At 47.5% G+C, this 23170-nt stretch overlaps 1 protein-coding gene across 2 annotated transcripts in view; it reads left to right on the top strand.

The window, feature by feature from the left end:
* FVE (Transducin family protein / WD-40 repeat family protein) overlaps positions 1–23170 on the top strand; it is a 127733-nt gene that overhangs the window by 81982 nt on the left and 22581 nt on the right. For both annotated transcript variants that reach the window (XM_087386887.1, XM_087386885.1), the window contains one exon: positions 18266–18340. In XM_087386887.1, coding sequence (XP_087243013.1) covers positions 18266–18340 — 75 coding nt within the window. The remainder of the gene's footprint in view (positions 1–18265; positions 18341–23170) is intronic.

Raw genomic sequence — 23170 nt, 5'->3', positions numbered from 1 at the left:
TATGCACAGTTTCGGACATCCATTGCCATCCGTGAAAAATTTCTTGATTTTGAGTTGTTTGCTCTTCTAATTTCTGAAGAGCAGAGAAATGGTGGTGTATCTTCTTCAGGAGGAACTTCAAAAGAAACTGTCTTCTACTCAAATGCTGGAAGAGGGAGAGGCAGAGGCAGAGGCAGAGGCAGAGGTAGAGGAGGCCGATCTGGAGGCCGTGATAGAAATCAGAATATGCAGCAAACTCAAGAAAACCAATCCTTTGGAGGAGGACGTGGTAACTATAGAGGTAAGGGGAGCCAAAGAGGTCATGGTGGATGGCAGAGGGGCCAAAATGCAAACAGCAATGTCGAATGCTACTATTGTGGTAAAATGGGTCATATGGCTAAAGATTGCTACAAAAAGCAGAATGACATTATGAATGAAAAATTGCAGCAAGGCAATTATGCATCCTCTAGTAGACAGGGTGATGACAGAAATGAGCATTTGTTTATGGTGTAGCACATGACCAATTCTGTGACAAGTGCAGAAGAAAGTAATGATGTGTGGTATGTTGACTCAGGTGCATCAAACCACATGACAGGTCATGCAGAATGGATGCAAGATGCAAGGAAAATGTAAAGACCAGGATTTGTGGAGACTGGTGATGATACTGCACATCCTATTGTGCAGATTGGTAAAATTCCTTTGTCTATGCAGGATGGGAAAAAGAAATACCTGTCTGATGTATTTCATGTCCCGAATATCACCAAGAACCTGGTTTCTGTTGATCAAATGGTTGAGCAGGGCTTGCAGGTCAGATTTAATCCTCATGGATGCTTTGTTGAGGATATGAAAAATAATGGTCGCTTGATAGCAAAAGGAAAGAAGAAGGGCAGGATGTTTACGTTGGATGCGGATACGCCTGAATTGAGTGCAACAATGTTTGCACATGGAACTAGTGTACTTGCGAATATTGATATCTGGCATAAACGCATTGGTCATGTTAATGTACATCGACTTAAATCAATGCAGGTCCAAAATATTGTCACAGGATTGCCTAAATTCAAGGTTGCAGAAATGCATAAGGTATGTGAAGCCTGTCAATTTTGAAAACAGGCAAGGAAACCATTTCCTAGACATGTTCAAGAGAGTAAGAAGCCATTGGAATTAATCCACTCTGATGTGTGGACTTTTAAAGCTACATCTATTAGAGGTTATCATTACTTTGTCACTTTTATTGATGACTACAGCAGAAAAGTTTGGGTGCATTTTATGAAAAAGAAAAGTGAAGTGTTTGGGTATTTTAAAGCTTTTAAAGCTATGGTTGAAAAAGAAACAGACCTGCAAATAAAATGCCTAAGGTCAGATGGAGGGGGAGAGTACCTCTCAAATGAGTTTGCAAGATTTGTGCAGGAGCATGGCATAAAGCAGCAATATTCATGCAGCCATACCCCACAGCAAAATGGAATTGCAGAAAGGAAAAACAGGCATATTGGAGAGGTATCTCGGGCTATGCTAAATGAAAAAGATCTACCAGATTATTATTGGGCTGAAGCAATTGCTACAGCAGTTTATATAATGAACAGGACTCCCACTGCAGCAATACATGGCATGACGCCTGAGGAGATGTATACTGGTAGGAAACCAGATATTTCTCTTTTGAAAATTTTTGGTTGCATTGCTTATGTTCATGTGCCAGATGAGTTGAGGTCCAAGAGCTGAGAAGTGCGTCTTTATTGATTATTCTCCGCAACAGAAAGAGTATAGATGCTATAACCCTTCTACTCGTAAGTTTACAGTGAGCAGAGATGTTGTTTTTGATGAGATGAGTAGCTCGTATAAACCAGTAAATGTGATTGATGATATAGATGCACAAAATGGTAATGCTGCACAGAATTCACAGCAGCAATCACAAAATATTAGTGGACCTGCAGTGTCCTCTAGCATTGGTTCACCTACTTCGTCATGGACATGTAGATTGAGATCAGGAGAATCTTCTCAAAGCAATGCAGATAGTGGTATGCAGGTATCACGAAAAGGAAAAGAGAAGGAAGATCAGCCTATGGTTGATGTGAATGCAGGTCACTCTTATGTGAATGGTGAATCCAGTGGCTCAGAACAGAGCATTGATGATGAGTTGGGTATTCCTTCTGTTGTTACACCTGGAGTAAGGAAGACCAGGGATGTTTTGAGAGCACCTGGAAGTGAGCCTACTTTGCACAGGTCTACCTGAGCTAGGTATCCTGTGGATAGGCTGAAATATGATGGATTTACGGCCACTCACTATACCTATATGGTCAAAGTGATACAGGAACCAGAACCCACTTCTTTTGAGCAAGCTATGGGAAAAGAAAAATGGGAGAAAGCCATGGATGAAGAAATGGATGCCTTGGAAGCAAATGCTACATGGGAATTGGTGCCTTTGCCTAAAGACAAGAATGCAATTGGCTGTAAGTGGGTTTATAAGGTGAAGCACAATGCAGATGGTTCTGTGAACAGATACAAGGTAAGATTAGTTGTCAAGGGGTATGCACAGACATATGGCATTGATTATGAAGAAACATTCAGTCCGGTTGCAAGGATGGCAACCGTAAGATCAGTCATTGCTATGGTTGCATCAAAGGGATGGTCTTTACATTAGATGGATGTAAAGAATGCCTTCTTGCATATGGTGATTTGCAAGAGGTCTTTATGGAGCAGTCACCAGTTTATGTTCATGCTGTTCATCCTGAGTTTGTTTGCAGGTTGAAGAAAGCCTTGTATGGCTTGAAGCAAGCACCTAGAGCATGGTCTGACAAGATAGGACAGTATCTTGTCACTATTGGCTTTCAGATTTCCAAGGCAGATTTCTCACCTTATGTGAGAAAAGAAGAGAAGGGTATTATGCTGCTTGTCATTTATGTTGATGATTTGATCATCACATGTGATAGTGATGAAGATATCCTTCATGTGAAAATGCTATTGAAGGAGAAGTTTGAGATGAAGGATTTAAGAGAGCTGCGTTATTTCTTGGACATTGAGGTGATTAGATCACCAAGTGGGATACGGCTCTTGCAGAGGCAATATGGATTGGACATGCTGTCCAAATATGGGATGACAGGCTGTAAGCCTATTTCAGTTCCTTTGGAGCATAATATGAAGCTGAGCGCAGATGCAGGTGAGCTTCTGGAAGGCTCTACTATGTACAGACGCATAGTAGGAAGTTTGATTTATATGACTATTACCAAGCGAGATTTGAGCTATTCTGTTGGATTTGTAAGTCAGTTTATGCAGGCTCCAAGGAAACCGCATTTGGATGCGGCTAGACGCATACTCAGGTATGTGAAGTCCACATTGCAGTGTGGACTGTTTTATGAGGCTGGGGTTTAGATACAGTTGCATGGATACACTGATGCTGATTGGGCTGGTAGTATTTCTGATAGACGATCTACCAGTGGATATGTGTTCTCTTTTGGGAGTGCTGCAGTCACTTGGAGCAGCAAGAAACAGCCTACAGTTGTCTTGTCGAGCACAGAGGCTGAGCATAGGGGTGCAGCGATGGCTGCATGTGAGGTAGCTTGGTTACATAAGCTACTTTATGATATGCATCAGTCTACAGATGGGCCAAGTGTCATTTATTGTGACAACATGAGAGGTATACACTTGGCAAATAACCCAGTCTATCATGCTAGAACAAAGCACATTCAGGTGTATCATCACTATGTGTGGGAGAAGGTTTTACTAGGTCTTATTAATCTAGTTTATGTCAGCACAGAGGATCAGGTAGCTGACATAGTCACGAAGGCATTGGACGCAAAGAAGCTGCGTAAGTTCAGAGACTTGCTTGGTGTGCATGAATTGGGATTGAGCTCGAGGGGGAGTGTTGAAAGAAAGAAAGAAAGAAAGTTTATTAAAGTCTTTAGAAGACCGATGGGTCTATGAGACTGTGAAAATCTTGATACATCGAGCTGTGGTAGTGGAGCTACTAAACGAGCGTCCATACCAATGCAAAATGCAAAATGCCAAAAATGCAGAATGGCAGTACTAAGTCCTAAGTATAACATAGTGATGTCGGTGGTCGACTTTATATCAATCTCAGCATCATCATCAATATCATCATCATTTCCAGCAACAGCAAGATATCAGGATGGATGAGGCGATGGAGCCATGAAGTCGGCAATAGAGTGCCGTCGGTCACTCAGAGGTGCGGTCCTGGCACGTCTCTTGGTCATAGCTCTACGTCTAACCATGGGCTACTGTGACCCCTGTCGGTCGGGCTCCAACTCTAAACAAGGAGGAGATGTCTCCAAGTGTGATCTGTGTGTCGATCCTCTGTCTGAGCTGTCGGGTCACGGGTTCCGGGTCACGGTTATGTCGAGGCCTCGTCTCGTTGGGATCCATGTGATCTAGTTGAAAGAACTCGGTGATAGAGCTCTCAGAGGGATCAACCTAGGAAGAAGTCTGCTTCTGTCTCTGTGCTCGGAGTATCCTCTCGCGGTGTCTAAGTGCCTCATGAATGAAACTTGTCAAACACCGCTGGTCTGGGTAGGAGAGGAAATGGGCTAAAATCCCATAACTATCTCTGAAGAGGCAGTGGAAACGTCCTCGGATCTCATAGTACACAGGACACCTGAAGATGAAATGCTCCTCTGTCTCAACCTCCTGTATGTCACATAGTGTGCATATGCGCCGCTCCCTGGGTAGTCGCTGTGCTCTGCCGCTCTCGATGCGAAGTCTGTGTGAAGAGACCCGGAACTTCCCAAGAGAGATCCTCATCGAGTGGGGTAGGTGAATCTGTGTGTATCCTGGTGGGTCAATGAAACCCTCCGCTGTGATATGTAAGAAGTGATCTCTGTAGAAGCTAAGCTTCATTGGGAGTTCACTCGGTTTCAAGCAGGTCCGAAAAGTGTGTAGCTGTAGTAGATCCTCACGGATAACCTGGTTGACCTCGTGTAATAAGAGGGGAGAGAATGGAGCATCCATGCTATACTGGAAGGGAGGTAGTCTATCCATGTGGAGCCCCAGTCGCTCAAACCATCTCTCTGTACGTGCATACCAGCACCTTTGATCTCCTCCTGCTGCAAGTGCCATGGAAGAGGATAGAGCTATCCATGGTAGCCTGCTACGCCCCAGGTATAATCCCCATATTGCCTAACTCGGTACAGATATGTGATGACCTGAAATGCAGCATCTAGCTGTAAAGGGGGTGACCCAAACTCAGCCTGAATGATCTGGTGAGGAACGGATAACTTAACGCGAATCATCCGTGATAGCATGAGAACCTGTAGCCGCTCCACACGAGCCCACTCTGTATTCGACAAGTCTGGCCTCCAACAAGGACTGCCGTACATCCCCGTTGGACGAGCCAAGGAGTCAAAAAGCAACTCCTTGGTGCGTGGATTCTGAAAGTGTGAGCAGAAGCACTGCCTCTCTAGCCTGGCCAATGAGGCATACCCTCTACTCAAGCGTGCCTGCATCGCGGGTCTCATAGTGAAGCTCGGTCCGGAGAAGATAACCCCAAGATAAGTGTATGATGAAACTATCTCAACAGATGACCCCGCAAATGTAAACTGCTCCTGACGCATGATGGCTCGAGATGTATTGAAGATCATGACCTTGGTTTGATCTTCAAATCATGAGACTCACAAAAGGATTGTAGTGCATCTAGGTGTCTCTGAAGCCCCTCTGTTGAGGAAGACAAGAGAGCCACGTCATCTGCATAGAGCAAAATCTAGATCAGCATGCCCGCAAGAGAGCAACCTACACCCCCCTGTGTCTGCATCACTGTCTCAAGCTCGTCAATGTAGAGGCCAAACAAGGTAGGCGACAAAGGACACCCTTGTTTGACCTCGATGGTACTCATGATCTCGTCTGTCCACCCGGATCCTACCCGAACTGTGCCAGAAACTCTCTCGTAAAGTGCCATGACAGCCCAAATGATCTCTTGGTCATAACCCAAGCCCTATAGGCGTCGTATGAGGCAGGCTCTCGGGAGTGCGTCAAATGCCTTGCGAAAATCCACAAAGCAACAATAAACCCTCTGCTTCCGTGATCTCGCCTCCTCGATGATACATCTGAGCGTCAGAATGTGGTCCATGGTTCCATGATCATGCCGGAATCCGGCCTGTCCTGCTGCTCTGAGTCCTCGACACTCTGCAAGTCTGCTAACCTCGGAGTCAAGTACTGATGCATAAATCTTGGACATGACATGTCCAATCCTAATGGTCCTGTAGTTCTCCAAGCTCATGGGATCCCCTGCCTTGTGGATGGGTGAGATAGTGTTAATGGTCCAAGTGTGTGGAAATCCGAAACAAACCGCTTCATTATAAAGCTTTGCTAAGATCGGGGCTAGGAGGTTAATCCCATATGCAATGAATTCAGTACATAGTCCCTCATGATCCTTCGCTCGGCCATCATGAAGTTTCATTACAGCATCCTTTACCCCTCCTCTAGTGAAGAGGGTGCAGGATGTGGGACGAGGCATGTGTGAGAGGCTAGGGACTGGCTGATTTGGGATGTCATAAATTGTGCGTGCATAATCAAACCAGATCTGGGTGTCAGTGAGTGGCGGAGGGGACCGTCCTTCTAGAAATCTCCACCAGAAGTCCTTAGAGTTGTTACTAAACAAAATGTTCAGTAGCTCCTCCTCGTTTCGACGAACAAAGTCTAGTTTCTCTCTTCGTACCAGTCTACGGTATTCACGTAGCGTATCTGGTGCGCTCAAAAGACTGTTTTTGGTTTTGAATCTAAGTTGACGGCGTAAGGCCTTACACTCATCATCGTACCAACTATTACAGGGTACGGTTCCAGGGGGTGGTGGGCGGGTGGAGCGGGTGGTGTGGGGAAAGGCGTGAATGGCAGCCTCGTGTAGTGAGTGGGTGGAGCGGGTGGTGTGGGGAGGTGGAGATGCGAAAGAAAAGGTATGTGTGATCAGCCCCTGGGGGGAGAGGTGCTACAGTGAAGTCAGTAATGCGAGATGTGAAGAAAGGGGATCCCATGATGTAATCAACAACACTGGAGCCCCCCCCATGTGAAAAGCATGTGAAAGCACCTGAAGCGGGCCATCTGTCAAGAACATTATAGATAATGAGATCATGTATTCTGCCCAGGTCTAATAGGGCCTACCCATATTATGAAAGCGGACCTCGCCTGTCAGCCGAAACCCGTAGCATACCTGTCTCCTCAAGGTCAACATCTGCCAGTAGAGTGGAATCATCTCTGAAATCAAGAAGTGGTACTTGACGGGTCCTTGTCCTCGCGTTAAAGTCCCCCACTAGAAGGACTTCTCCAGGGCTAGAAAAGTCAACGATGGACTGATAAAGGGCAGCAAATGGGGATGTCTCATCATCACCTCGAATATCTCTGGCAAGGTGGGATGTCTTCGGGGGGAAGTAGCAAAGTGCAACAAACAGATCGTGGCTATGCATGTGTCGTATCCGGATCCAAAGAAATGTGGAATGTGTTTCTCTTTGCTCTACTGAAATGATCCTCCGATGTGTGGATCTGAAAAGGACTGCAACTCCACCTGAACCTCGAACTCTTCCTGTACCCCTCGTCTCATCTTTGTAGGCAGACTCGCATGTATATCCGCTGACTATTGGGAGAGGGCGCTGTGGACTTTGATGTGTCTCTGTATAGAAGACTATGTCGTGGCCTGTATTCCGAGAAGTTCCCTGAGTCTGACCATAAGGTACCATTACAGGTTTAAATGGTGCAGGACAGGGTCTCGGATATCTGAGTCTCATAGGCCCCGCTTCCCTATGTAGGGGAGGGGACAGGTGTCCTACGGGGGCCTGTAAGAAGTCGTCGCTCTCGTACCACTGCCCACTTCCCCTTCTTTCGGGCCTGATCCGGCTGCTGCAGCAAAGTGCGCCTCTCGAAGGATTGACCTGCGTCGTAGAGCTGAAAGTCGTGCCTGAGTGTCATGAAATCGTATGATCAGGGGTTGCTCTCGGTTGGGATCTCTCCCCACCCGCCATGCCCTCTCTATCCTGTGCTCAGCCACACCCAGGGTAGCGATCACGAACACAGTCACATCTACCATCGGTGTAGCCTCAGTGCGTGGGATCCCGCGTACTCTGATGTTGAGAGCCTTACTGGCTCTCTACTGCTGCTCTATGAGGGTAGCCGAAACGGTGACCCTTGCGGGTTCCCGTTTGGCCACGTCAACCCATTTGGAAGTCTCCTCAATAGCAGATTGCATGCTCGCAATCTGTGTCTCGACCACCGGGGTACTCCCTGGGACAGTGTGTATGGCTATGACCTCTTGTCGGAGCTGCATGATATCGTGTCTGAGTCCCTGAATAAGATCCGCCTGCTCCCAAATGGCCCTATCCTACTCCTGTATGATGCGGCTCTGCTCCTTGTTGAAGCGGACCTGCTCCCGTGCGAAGCGAGCCAGCTCCATCTCACGCTCACGAAAATTATGTATCTCCGTGAGTAGGGTCTCACGGGCCTCTGATGTGTTAGTCCACCCATGTCCATGCTGAAACTGTGGTGACTGTGGCATGAAAGAGTGGGACTGAGTCCAAAAACTGGACGGTGGCTGAGTGAGGAACGGAGATGACAGTGGAATGGGTGAGGTAGTCCCAACGGGGTGTGGGAGGATGGGCTGACTGAGAGGGAGAGGGGAGAGTGAAGCATAATGCGGCACAGTGTATGACACCTCGGAAGTAGGTGTTAAAAGCTGTGTGAGAGCTGTAACAGGAGAAGAGGGAAAGGGAACAACAACCGGCGCCATGGGCATGAGTATGTCACTGATCGTAGATGTAGATGGAGCTGAGACTGGAACTAGAGCTGGGCCTGAAGCGGGGACTAAAGTCGAAGTAGAGATAGAGATAGAGGGAGCTGAGTTTGGAGCTGAAAACGAAACTGACACTGTAGCGGGAGTTGAGGTTGAGGTTGAGGTAGAGATAGATGCTGAAGAAGCTGAGGCGGGTCCTAACTTTGCCTTGCTGTTTACCCCGAGTCCACTTCGGTTGTGACGTGTGTTCACATCCTCCAAATTCAGTTGTGTCGTTTGCTTTTTTTTGTTGTTGTTATTTTCATCTTTCTTGGCTTTGTCCCCCATTCTCTTGGCAGATCGTAGTGTTAATGTTCAACCGGGAGTGGGAGCAGCAATTCCCCCCCCATAATGTTGAGATATCGAGCTCCACTCGTGATATGCCAGGGTGACCGTTGTGCATTTATGTCACCGACTTGTTAGCTGCAGATTAGGGTTGGTACACCGCCCATGAATAATAGCTGGATGACAGCTATCCTTATGTACTCTAGTTCGTGGCTCAGTTAGTATGCCACCTTAGTTAGCAAGATCCAGCTTCTCAGTGGCTTAGTGACAGATTTGAGAGTGCTCGCCTCGAGCTTCAGGATAAGGAGTTGTGGCGGGCTGAGTTCTCCTACCATTCCTTTCGGGCTTGATGGGTACAGCAGGGGGACATGATGATGAAGCAATTCTTTCAGACCATTGGGCCCCGATAGACAGGCACACAGCTACAGCGTCTCCGGGACTCGCAGGGTATCATGCACACTGACTTGCAAGAGATTCTTGACATGATCACCGGGTTTTACAGCCAGCTCTTTCAGACGGAGAGGATGACCCCAGCTGGTCTTGTGGCCCGAGAGCTAGTTTGGGATCACGTTCCGACAGTAGTCTCGCGGGACTTACGCAGCAGACTTGAGGAGCCTTTCACAGATGAGGAGCTCTAGGAAGCCCTCAAGGCTCTCCCGACCCAAAAGTGCTCGGGGGAGGATGGCTTGACTCCAGCCTTCTTCCGAAACTTGTGGGAGATTATATACACCCCTTTGCGTTTAGCTTGCGAGGAGATTTTTGACACAGGCCTTCTCCCTCAGTCCTTGAGCAGGGGGTGGATCTGTTTGATCCCGAAAGGGGGAGATAGGTTAGATATCCGACAGTGGAGGTCGATCACTTGCCAAGGTCTTGAGTTTGCGGTTACGGCCTCATCTTACTGACATCATCCATGACACACAGACTGGGTTTGTCCAGGAGTGCAGCATCCTGGACAGCATCTTCACGTTCTGGGAGGCATTGGATTGGTCCAAGGAGGAGTCACAGCCGCTGGCCGTCCTTCTCTTGGACTTTGAGAAGGCCTACGACAGGGTGGAGTGGTCTTTCCTGGAGGGCACTATGAGGAGATTGGTTTTCTCAGACGGATGGGTCAAAGGAGTTTCAACGCTATACGCAGGGAGCTCTAGTTAGATGCTTATCGGAGGACACAGGTGAGGCCTTTCCTCTCTCTCGCTCGGTCCGCCAAGGCTGCCCACTAGCTCCCTTCCTCTTCTTATTTGTAGCGGAGGCTCTGGGCTACTATTTGAGATCATAGGTGGTGGGTCTCAGAGGGTTGAGGCTCCCAATCAGACAAGAGGAGGAGCTCCTTGACTCGGAGTTTACAGATGTCAGGGCCTTGTATGTTGAGGGCACCATAGTGAGTCTAGAGAGAGTTAGAGGCGCCCTGGCTATCTATTGTGAGGCCTCGGGAACACGGATCAACTGGATGAAATCCATAGGCTTCTTCACGGGCTTTGAGGAGACACAGGAGATCCGTGAGTGGGGGAGTGACTTTGGTTTCAGATGGATACCGTGGGGCTAGACAGTGAGATACCTCGGATGCCAAGTGGGTATTGACATCACAGCAGAGCAGCAGATTGCCCCGGTCCTTTAGAGTGTTCGGCGCAAGCTTCTCTATTGGAGCTCGGCCAAACTCTCCCTCGCAACTCGCGCCTTAGTGGTAAACCAGGTCCTTCTTGCCACAGCTTGGTATATTGTCTCCTGCTGGTGCTTTCATAGAGGATGCATTGGGCAGCTCCGACGGTTGGTACGAAACTTTCTCTGGGCAGGTTCAGATGGAACGAGGAACACTAGGGCCCGAGTAGCTTGGCAGACAGTGATCATGCCGCAGGCATTAGGAGGCTTGGGTATCATCGATCCGGAGATGCAGAGCAGGGCCCTTTTAGGTAAGTTGGTGGTTTGTGGCCTCCCCCAGGTGCAGAGTCTTGGAAGCTCCTCTTACAGCGAGGGCTTTTGAGGAACACCCCACGCACTGGGGGACAGTGGCAACCTTCACATAGATGGATCTTCTCAGAGGCCCCCCTTACGGGAAAGGGCTCCTCCCTTGATGAGGAGTCTTCACCGGATTTGGCAGAGACTAGCAGGGGGTCTCATCCGTGCTCCGCCCAGATGTAGAGAGGAGTTTGAGCGCTAGCCCCTTATGTGGCACCCAGAGGTCAGAGATCAGGAGGGACATATGCTCGGGCAACGGACTCACATTGGTTGGGCACAGTGGGACAGTGGTCCAGCAGGGTCTTTTGGTTGTTGGAGCAGGCTACCTATGGAGGTAGAGACGAGGCTTGACGCCCTAGCGCATCTGCGAGGGGCAGGGCAGCGGATGGGCAAGATCGACTTAGCCATTCCTAAGTCCTTGTGGGAAGGACTTCACATTTGGAGAGACAACAGATGGTTGGGGCAATTTTCGCGTACTGGTGTTCCCTTGAGGATATTGATGCATTGCGGTAGCACGCACCCCGGCTTCTTCCATGTAGGACCTGGAGGTCTACTTCAGCCCCTCACTGGGAGCGACCCTGAGATGGATGGGAGTCTTGATGGAATGCATAGGATTAGAGTGGTAGGACGCTTGGGGAAGGAGTGGCACATTGATCCTCCGAGTATCTCAGAGCAGGATGCCTCTAGATGGCACCTTTGGCTGTGGGAGGGTGACCCCTGAGGGAGGTCCAGTGGGATTCGGGGGAGTGGTTTTGGCCTTTCAGGGACGGCCTAGCGGACACGGTGGATGAGGTGCCCTTCTTTTTCGACACCACACGGATTGGCAGGAGACGTTAGATGGACTCGTCGAGGTGGACCCTCTCGAGGGAGAGACATTGAGTGACCCAGAGAGTGCCCGGGGATGTTGGCTCTAGGTTGTGGACGCGGTTGTGGTCCAGCTTGCGGTCGAGGAGGATCTCATATTTCTTCTGGCTAGCAGCCCACGGAGGCTTGCCCATCGGCCCGTGGCTGGAGCAGATGCGAGTGGAGGGGTAGTGCCATTGTTGCTCAGATGGTGTCTTAGAGACTATCCCGCATTGCCTATGGAGCTGTCGTAGTGCAACTAGGATCTGGATAAGAGCCCTCAGGATCATGACACGTATGCAGAGTCTCCACAGAGACTACACCTGGGGAACGGTGGCTTGGTTGACAGAGGGAGGACACGCGTTTCAGATTGATGAGATCTCTCCAGCCTATCGGATACAGGGTCAGAGCATTCAGAGGATTGCACTCCATGAGGCGGTCCCCCCCTCACACCCTAGCTCCTCCTCCTCCTCCTCCTAGGGAGGACAGTGTTTGGGAGGTAGTGGCCAGCATCACGGCTTGGAACATTTGGGTGGCTCGTTGCAGTCTTGTGATGGGAGAGCACCCGGTTCCACCCTCGGCTACCTTAGTTGCCATCTGGCAGGATATCATTTACACTCTATGGTTCACGTGGGAGCGTGGGACTCTAGGCTCCAGGACGACTATTGAGAGGCGTGCTCGTTTCTGCAAGGTTTGGCCTGCAGGTGCTTTCTACATCTTCACTCTGCGAGGGATTCGTTGGTTGTATAGTCTCCCCACTTGGCTGTTAGCCCCATTTCTAGAGATCCCCTAGGTAGTGAACTGGGCTTCTTTGAAATAGGCCGGTTTCTTTCTTTCAGCCTTTTTCGGTTTTTTCCATACTCAGCGCCTTTGGGGCTGCTGTCTTGCATGAAATCTTTCAAGCATTAATAGAAGGTTCCTTTCTTTGAAAAAAAAAAAAACCAAGGGTATCCTTTATCACCTTCCGTGTTTGGCCTCTACATTGATGAGCTCGAGACAGTGATGCACACGGGGGGATGGATTCTCTCTTGTTGGCACGCTGATCTAGTGTTGGTGTATGCAGATGATGTGGCACTTTTGTCATCCTCAGCAGAGGGGCTCGAGAGACACCCTAAGGCACTACAGTTTTTATGCGACTCATGATTTGAAGGTCAATCTTGGTAAAACCAAGGTTATGATCTTCAATACATCTCGAGTCGTCATGCATCAGGAGCAGTTCACATTCGATGGGTCACCTATTGAGATAATTTCATCATACACGTATCTTGGGATTTTCTTCTCCGGCCCATCTTTACTATGAGACCTGTGATGCAGGTCTGCTTGGGTAAGGGATACGCTTCATTGGCTAGACTAGAGAGGCAGTGCTTCCGCTCCGCTGCTTTTTGACTCCTTGGTCTGCCCAGCGGGAATGTATGGCAACCCTTGTTGGGGGCCAGACTTGTCGGATATAGAGTGGGCTCGTGTGAAGCGGCGGCATGCTTGCGGAGGGAGATCTACTAATTCCCATGTGTCATTTTTAGCAATGGAATGTAACTCAGCCCTCATTGCATCCATCCACTCTTTGCTGTCAAAAGCATCTTTATGGCACAGAGGCTCTTCATTGCAAGCTGTAGCAAGGAGTGCAAACTCAAGGAAGTGACGATGCTGCCTATTCCCTGATCTTGTCCGGGCAGCAAAAGGCTGATCTTGTTTGCTGTCCCTCAATGTATCAAGAAGCCATCTGGGAACTTGCCTTTGCTGTCTATTGACAGCTCTTTCTACAATGATTGCATCATGAATAGTGGGATCATTTTGTGCCGGAAGAGAAACCTGCAAATCAGCATGAGGTAGTGGCTGATTATTGCTTGGTCGAGGGCCTGCAGGAGGCTCATGTTGCTGGTCAAAGTCCTCTTCTGAGGATGGCAGTGGTAACCGAGATTCAAAGGCATCAAACATGTCAACATCTGGCTTAGCTTTGCAGTCCACAAGAGGAGAAGCTGAATGTTCACCAAAGATTACATCTCTACTGACAATATCTTCCCAGTATTTGGTTGATATAACCGATACCCTCTGCTCTTCTGGCTGTAACCAATAAATATGCATTTGATTGCCTTGTCATCAAGCTTATGTCTCAGCTGAGATGGTACATGAACATATGCAAGAGACCCAAAAACTCTCATGTGTGAAAGTGAAGGCTTCCTGCCTTTCCATGCTTCATAAGGTGTAACAGTCTTCAATGCCCGTGTAGGTGATCTATTCAGCACATAGTTGGCACACATTACTGCATCAAGCCCCCCCAATGGCATTTGTCGTCATTGGGCCACAGACATCACTGTGTACTGGCTGCAATTTCCTTTGTGAGAGTTTTGGACAATTCTTTTGAAAAAGAAACCGATGCATCTTACCCAAAAGACAACCCTCACACACATGTTTGGAAACTGTGAGAGTTTGAGGTACATCATTTGCCATCTGCTGTGAATGTAGCTTTGCAAGAGCTCTATAATTGAGATGACCCATTCTCTCATGCAAAGATGAGTTTCAGCAAGCTGTGAATCTGAAATTGCAAATGCTTCAATAGAAAGTACAGCTGAGTGATGATCAAGGTGATAAAGCCCCTTTTGCAAAGTGCTAGTGAGAACTATGGCATTGTCATCACGAAGATCATAAACTAGGCATCTGTAGCCATAAAAAATAACTCTGAAACCTGAAGTGGCAATTGTTGAAATTGAAATCAAGTTGACTTCAATTCTAGGCACAAAAAGAACATTTGTCAGAGTAACAGGATGGCTTGAAATGGATGTGAGCTGCACATCTCCAATTCCTTTTACAGCATATGAAGCATTATTAGCACATGTGACAGTCCCCCCTCGAGGTGCATCAGCTAAAGAATGAAACAACTACCTGCAAGATGTGACATGCTTGGAAGCACCACTATCAAAGTACCAGGACTAAGCATCATTCGCAGTAAATAATGCATCAGCTTTGGAGGGATCAAATGAGCAATGGACAGCCCATGCCCAATCATCGTGAAGAGCATGTGCATGTGAAGCATCTTCTGGCTCATGGGATTCAATAGCATGAGAGGCATTAACTGTCAATCGTGCTTTCTTTTTCTCTGAAGCAATGCGCTTCCTGCATTCTGAAATGTCATGTCCAGGCTTGCGACAATAGTTGCATCTTTTATTCTTTGACTTATCTGCTGTATTTGTAGATGCATGGGAGGAATTGCAGCTGCTATGTGTAGATTTTGGCTTGCCCATAGGCTTGGAAGCCTTGCCTCTCCCTGTCTGCTGTGAAGTAAATGCATGATTAGGAATAATGGCTTGTCTATTAGCTCTACTTTGCTCTTCCTGCAAAAGCAAAGTCACTAGCTGATCAAAAGAATAGTGGTCTGGATTACCCATGGCCACTAATCGAAGGGTTGTAGCAAACCCTTGATATGTATCTGACAGTCCATTCAATGTGGTACTGACGAGCTGTGAATTTGGCACCACCTCATCAATGTTGGCAAGTTGTTCCATGAGGTCCTTGACCTTTGTCAGGTATGCATCCATAGAGTCACGTTCATTCATGCTGACTTACTGTAATTGCCTTCTCAAATATGCAACATGTGCCTCATTGCGAATCTGATAGAGAGAAGCCAATTTATCCCAAGCATCCTTTGCTGTCCTACAAGACCGGATGTGTGGAATAATGATTCTCTTGCATGATAAAGCAATACATGAATGTGCATTTGCATCTCTTGGATCCCATCTAGACTGTTCCTAAGTTGGAAGAGCAGCAGTAGGAGTGCTAGAAGATGAGGCATCAGGAGGAGTACCCCCTGCAGAGGGACCAGTAGTAGAGGCAACCACTGCAGCATTGGCTGGCCTCAGATCAGCCCCAAAAATAATATTCCACAAATGCTTTGCAACAAGAATATGTTTCATGAGATAAGACCACATCGGATAGTTGGTGCCATCCAACTTATCATCTTCACGAAGAACTCCAAATAAATCTTGATTGTTCCCAGCCATAGCAAATGTGATACCCTGCAAGGTGGAGGATAGCTTGAAGTTGAACCTAGCTTCGGTGCTATCTATTCCTCAACTGAAATGTCGATACCCACCTGGCTTCCCAAGTACCTCACTACCATCTTGCCTTGCAGGATCCAACAGAAGCCAAGAGAGGCCCTCCAGTCCAAGATGCATCAATCTCCTCCGGCGCTGTGAGAAAGTGGAAGGATTTGTTCATTTGATCGCAGCACTAGATGCCTGACAATAGACCTTTAAGACACCCTTGACTCCCTCTAGACTCTTTGTCATGCCCTAGAGAAAAAGGGTAGTGTCATTTGCAAACTCTGAGTCTATAAAGTCCTCCTCTTGTCAGATCAATAGGTGGCAGGTGCATCCCTATGAGGCCAGCCGCTTGAGAGCATAGAAAATAGGCCAAAGCTTTTGCCATGAAGACAAATAGGAACGGAGCAAGAGGGCAGAACAAGAAAGAGAAAACACCTCTCCGGCATGGCCCCCCTAAGCATCTAGTTTCCACTACCCGAGTACAAGGCATTGAATCCATTGATTGGAGAAACCCATCCTTAGCCACCTCGAAATGGAAGAGGGCTGCGATAGGCTGAGACTTGTCCGATGCCCAATCCATTGCCTTCCAAAAGGTAAAGATGTTGTTTAGGATGTTGCCCTCCTGGAGAAAACCTAGTTGCATGTCATGGATGACGTCAACGAGATGGGAACGCAACCACAAACTCAAGACCTTAGCTAAGATCTTGCAGGCGATGTCAAAAGGGGGTGACTGTTGAATATTTGATTGGTATTTCCCTTTCAAGATTAAATAAGTGCAACCATGGCTGAACGACTAGGGGAGTAGCGAATATCTCCTTAAGGCCTGCCACAGGGGGAGCATTTATGCACTCCCAAAAGCACCTGAAGAAGGACGGTGTCAAGCTTTCCGTGTGTGCACTCTTGCGGGGGTAAGTCCTTGAGAGCCTCCAAGATGTGAATAGGGCATCATCCTGCTTGCTAATGCCCGAGGACACCATTGCAGGAGTGTGTGGCCAAATGGACTCCTAGGGTTAACAACCTGCAGGGGCTCCACCTCCGAATGAAACAACTATTGGTAGAATGAACTGGTCCTCTCAAAATTTCCTAAGGGTCCAAGCAAATCCTATCGCTTTGACTGCTCTCATCATGTAGCAGCCGAAGCTGAGGCCCTGTTGAGCACGAGCCAATGATTTGGAAAAATTGTCAGTATCTCCCAGCTGCACCCAACCTGCCCTAGAAGGGTGGTAGGAGAACTCATCTCTGTGACCTACAAGTCAAGCCGTATCCTGTCCGTTCCCAAACAAAAGCAATTAAGCAAGCGGAGGCAAGCAAGCTTCACTTTCCCCAGGCAGAAGAAAATAAGCGGCAGCAAAGCTTATTGGAGGTGGCCCACATACCTGCTAGATCTTTCTTGGAAGGAAAAACTAATAACCCCAATATTCATATCAGAAATAGGAGATATATATCCCAATTGACCGTTTCAACCCTGATACTGTGACTTGGTTGGGATAGCTAGTACCCCACGGCAGCTAGTGCCACTGGGAAAAGCTAGTACCTTTAAAGTAAAGTGCCACCATCTACCACGCCATGCCACCACCTACCACGTGCCACCAGCAGTCCTGCAGCGTGGAAGAATGCGACATGTTGGGGTTACGGTCCTGGGGAATCGCCAACAATCTTCGGAGTTTTTGACAACATGTAGTGTCACCGAGTTTCCTCCGAACTGTCACCAAGATATGGATAAACTGTCACCACTACTTGATAGCTCCAATAAAGCTATCAGTGCAGGGTAAAACCCAATCTGTGGATTAGGTGGAGCTCTTATCCAAATAAAACAGTAGTGACAGAAGTCTAGTCTCTTAAATACCATATTTACGGATGATAGGACGATTTGCCACTGGTACTTTCAAATAATAATTTCCTGGGATCTAAGGATAGAGGCCTCCGTAACACACGAGGATTGTCTGTGTTAGTCCCGACGTCAACAGAAACAGAATTATCCGTAACTACAGGTTTCTACTCTATCGAGATTGCAATATTGATCGTGGAACCACTGTAGGTTGACTAAGTCCTTAATGACAGACCACGGAACCATCCTTAACCTTCAAGGCGTGCACTCTCATATCTATCTGCAAGCTGCCGAGAGGCTGCGTCCTGCTCCCTAAGTCTCTCTGTGGAGGCCAAATCCCATCTCAGTTTGTATTTGGAATAGCATGCTATGGTGAAGATGTTCATTTTATTATACAGATGATGCTTGATATGTGTTTCCCTTCTTTATCACATAGTAGTGAAAGTTCATTTCTTGGAATAACATGCTGTGGTGAAGATGTTCTTTTTGTGGATTTTGGAAAAGATGGGTTTTATTGCAGTGATGCTTTTTTTCTTTTTCTTAAAGGTTGTTCACATGTTTTGTCAATATGCTGACTTTACCTTGCAGTGGTGCCCTGAACGGAAGTCGGTGTTTGGGAGCTCTGCTGAAGATGGGTTTGTAAATCTGTGGGACTATGAAAAGGTTTATCTCTAATGTCTCTTTTCTCTTGTGCATGAGAGAATCCTTTTGAAATGGATTTTTTGAGGCAACTGTACAGAGTCAACGATATGCTTACGAAATCATTGCTCGTATTTGAGTAGTTGTATAATGGTGCTTATACAGGTCTTGGTCATGTTCCTCTAGCTAGAAATTATGCATGCAACAAGTGTATCTGGCTAGAGTGCCCTATCCAAGTAGTTTAACCCGCACACTTGAGCTCATAACCTGTTCTTTGCAGTATTATCCCCCTCTCTTCCTGTATGGGCTTTTGTTTTCTATGCCTGGATTTCTAAGTTTTAAAGTGATAATTTCCAGTTCTTCTGCTCTCCAAGACTGAATCTTATTGCCTTCGAAGGTGCTTGGAACAAATTTGTGCAGGTTTTTTCTTATGGTTGTGGCTGCCCATTGCTGCTTTTCTTTTTTGTGAAGCATAGTAAAGGCTCCCTCCCAAATCAAACTGGCAGAAATCAAACCTAAGAAGGGGAAAGATTTGTGCAGACTTTGAATGTTTTAAAATAAAAGAATTCAAGATTTCCTGAAATAGCTGCGCACTGAAACAGCTGTGAAAACGTTTGCTGTCTCAAAGTTTCACTAACATTTCATGGCATTTCAGGAGCCCTGAGTAGCGTACGTACAATCTGGCGTTATCATGTCTACCTGAATGATTTTGACCAGCCTTGCATTGTAAAGCGGTGTTCTTCTGTGGATTATCAGTGTCCTCTTGTTGTACTCCCCGTAGCATCAGATTGTTCGCATGTATCATGTGTCTCCTTGGAAAGGGAGTCATGGCTGCTCCGATGATGCTTCTCATCCTTGGCCTCTTGCATGTGAACCACTTTTGTGCATGAGACCATATTGGGAACCTTGTTTGTTAGCTTCTCCCTCCAAATTACGCTTCTCGTAGGACAATGGCATTTATGCGTTCCTGTTGAGCCCTGCAGGTGTTGGCACCTTACTTTCCTACGTGACTTTGTAGTGCAAGTCTGTATGTCTTTTGAACTTCACCTCCCAATGTAGCAATTTGCTGCTAGGTGATGCATTTGTGCACTCTGTTGCAGTATGGTTGCTTGCAAAGAAGAAACAACTTGAAACCGGCCTCAAGGCGAACAAGAGGGCGGTAATAGACAACTAGCCAGCCAATGCTTTCACTTTAAAATAACCAGCAAATATTGCAAATACAAATTGGGAGCTAGAGTTCTCCGGCTGAAGAACAAGGACACAGATTGGCCCCTAACCCTTGGTCCCCCTTTCGGTATTGTTTGTTACTTGGAAGACCCTGAAAAGGATTACACAGTAGCCACAAATCCTCTTGCTTTCAGAGCACTCCACATTCCATTAGGCATCAATGCCCCTTTGCCTCAGCCCTCCTGGGTTCTATGTTCATCGAGTATACAAAAAGGATCCAAATCTGTCCCAGGCACTTGCATAAAAGAAAACCCCATAACTGCTACTAGCAATCCATTCTGGATCACACAGTTCCTCCACAAATACTCACGGGACTACTGATGTGCGCAAAATCACAGATGAAAGCATAAATGACCATCCGACAACTTTGGAGCATCCAACGAAACCCATACACGAGTTATGGCATACCAATTGGAGAGCACTCTTTCCACACTGCCACACAGACACCTGTCTGTGCAACCAAGATCCACTTGCCCTGCTGCAGCTCGAGACCATTCCGTACATCCCATTCACAGCTCGGGAAAAACGTACAGTCCTTACAGAGCAGTTCCATATTGCCTGCACAGTAGTTTCGAATTGCAATTCCCTACCAGCCTGAAGTTTGAACACAGCAGTTCCGTACCAGCCCGTACACAACAGTCCGTGTACCCTGTAGTCGCTCCATACATAGCCGTACTGTGACGTCCATACAGCAGCAACAGTTCGTACGAACACCAACACCATCCAAACAGTCCATACACAGCAGAATTCCGTATGACAACTTGCTAACCGTTCAGTTCCGTGCGACATGAACACTCCGTTGTCTCCACAACCAGCCTTGCGTGAATTTCCCTTCTCTTCCACAAAGTTCCTTGTCAGACCCATCCAAAACGTGGGAAATGCCATGGGGTATCCCTCTTCTCATTTGCCCCCATTGCTTCCTCTGGTGGGGCAAGGGATGACCCAACTTGAAACCTTATGGTTCTTTGCCCCCTATCTGGACTAATCAACTACTTTGTCCCCAAGGCACTAATTCCCTAGGGGGGACCTTGCACACCAACAGCCTATGGCCTTGCCCATCTAATTTTCCAAGGTGCAAGCAAAAAAACTCACGCCCTAGTGATATACCCCTCTCTTGAAAACTAGCAAATGACCTCGATTGCATCTCTCTCAGAGCCTAGGATAGCAAACCATATACACTGCAATAAACTATTTGATAGTGACTGGTACACTATATTGATCATAGAAGTCCCAAGGCAGATATACTATTAGCCAGAGTTACGCTGAAACGCATTTCAGAGCCCAGCCAGGCTTGAAACGCCGTTTCAGAGAAGCCCCGTTTCCTGAAACGCGTTTCAGAGTCTGAAACGTTTTAGGATCTTGAAACGGCTGGCTGAAACGTTTCAGCCAGTCTGAAACGTGTTTCAGAGCCCTGAAACGGGCCGTTTCAACACAGGCTGCTAGGTCTCAAAATGACGCGAAATCCGCCGCCAGTCCCGTTTTTGGTCTTTTTGCTTTCGATTTTGGCCTCCTTCCACTCCTTCAGCCTCATACTCTCTCCATCCTCAAGGTTTTCCAGCCCTCCTTGAGCCCCATTCACTCCTTTCCTCTCCTTTCTCTCCTACAAGCTGCTTTAGCCCTCGATCATCATCTACTCCCCTCCAGCCCCCTCTTTCAGCCCTCTCTTTCAGCCTTCTGTTCCCTCTTCTTTTAGGCCCCACTTTTAAGTTTCAGCCCTCTCTTTCAACCCTTGGCTCTCTTTCAAGCTGTAGGCTGAAGCATTCTAAATGTGTGTGTTCTCATCTCAAAACCCCCTTTTCTAAACCCCCCCTTCTTGACGTGGCGTTTCCCCGTGTCAGCCCTCCCAGATATCCCGAAATGTTTTCGTTTCCGTTTTCGTTCCCCGTTTCCCCGTTTTTGTTTTCCCTAACTGTGCTATTAGCAAGCAGTATCTCAGATGAACGTACAATGTCACCAATCAACCTCTAGATATCTGAGTTTGTCTGTACCTATAATGAAGGGGGAAAAGGGGTATTTTAGTAGCCCTTTAGCTAGAGTTAGTGGGAAAAGTAGAGGGACTATATTAGTCCCCATCCACCACTCATTGTACACACTTTTTGATGTGATATCTAATCCTGTCTCCTCCCTCCTCCTTCCTTCTATGTGATGCCTACTCTCCCTCTTTGCTTGAGCTATTGAGCTCTTTTATTTCAGCATAGTATAGTACTCAGCAAGGGCCTTAGCGCGCCCTTTGCTCCAGCTCTTTGTGGCGTGTATGAGTTTTTTTCCCTTTTTGGTGTTTTCCACACTTTGTCCCATAGGCTCGCGAGGCCTCCCACGGACGTTAATATAGACTTTCTTTCTTTCTTTCTCTATATCTCTCTTCCCCTCACCCTTCTCTCTCTTCCTCTCCCTCTACTCTCTTTCCTCACTTCTCACTCCTTCTCACTCTTCTTTCCTCTCCCTTCTGCCAATCCTTTCCCCCTTCCTCCAATCTGCCCTTGCCTCCTTCATTGCATTGGTATCAAAGATCCTTCCTAGGGACCTGTGCCTTCTTTCCGTGTACTTTTTCTCATTCTTAGTGCCTTCTATCGGACTCCGTGCAAGCAGAAGCAGTTCAGCGTCAAGCAAGGACAATGTAGACAAACTGCAAGATAGAGCAATACAATGTCGACGACTAGCTTCAAAATCAATTGAAAACCCGACAAGGATTGCTGGCTGCAACACAACATCTGTGGAGTGCCGACACACTTCACAAGTTGCGTTGGCTCCTCTGTAAGCTCTTGTCCATCATTTGTATGCGATTGAACAGAGGAGTCTGTTGTATAGACGCAGCCTACGTTGTGGCGGAATCAGAAGGCCACCAAGGAAAGGCAGATGGGCAACAACACTCCCTCCTGCCTAGGTTGTTATCTTTCTTCAGCCGCCCCTCCAACCCAATGTTCTACACCACTAGCGAACGACAGCCTGCAGACAACGGGCGAACAGTAGACGCAGCCTACGTTGTGGCGGAATCAGAAGGCCACCAAGGAAAGGCAGATGGGCAACAACACTCCCTCCTGCCTAGGTTGTTATCTTTCTTCAGCCGCCCCTCCAACCCAATGTTCTACACCACTAGCGAACAACAGCCTGCAGACAACAGGCGAACCGGCGTCGTGCCATGGAATTCATCACGGCGACCTACAACAGAGAGTTCGGCCGCTGTTTGTCACCATTTGTTAGCAGCGATGGTATGCCTTACGCCATTTTGTCACTTGGTGCGTTGCTCGCCCGACTCGACCTGCTCGCTTCACCCACGCCGTCGTCGTGCCGCTTCTTGGTCTACCCACATCGTCGTCCTTTGTCCCTTTTTTACACCTTAGACTAATCAAGACCTTAGTCTAAGGTCCTGGTTGGGGTTAGTCCAATAGGTCTAGTTGGGTTTAGTTAGTTGGGATTAGGTTAGCTGGTTGGTTGGGTTTAGTTAGTCAGTTTTGGTCTAGTCAGTTAGGTTTAGTTAGTTGTGGTCGGTTAGGTTAGTGGGGTTAAGCTAACTAGGGTTAGTCCAAGTGGTGGTTAGATTAGGTTCAAGTAACTCAGCGTCCTAATTGTCGTAAGACCATTATCTTTAAACTTATCATGAATAAAAAACACCCTTTTTCCATTCAA

The sequence above is a fragment of the Dipteris shenzhenensis genome, chromosome 16 (genome assembly GCF_047967505.1).
Source record: "Dipteris shenzhenensis isolate YYH24624 ecotype China chromosome 16, Dip_SZ_1.0, whole genome shotgun sequence".
In the NCBI taxonomy this organism is placed as follows: domain Eukaryota; kingdom Viridiplantae; phylum Streptophyta; class Polypodiopsida; order Gleicheniales; family Dipteridaceae; genus Dipteris; species Dipteris shenzhenensis.
Note: the sequence above shows the minus strand (reverse complement) of the source record. Positions and strands in the feature narration are given on the sequence as shown.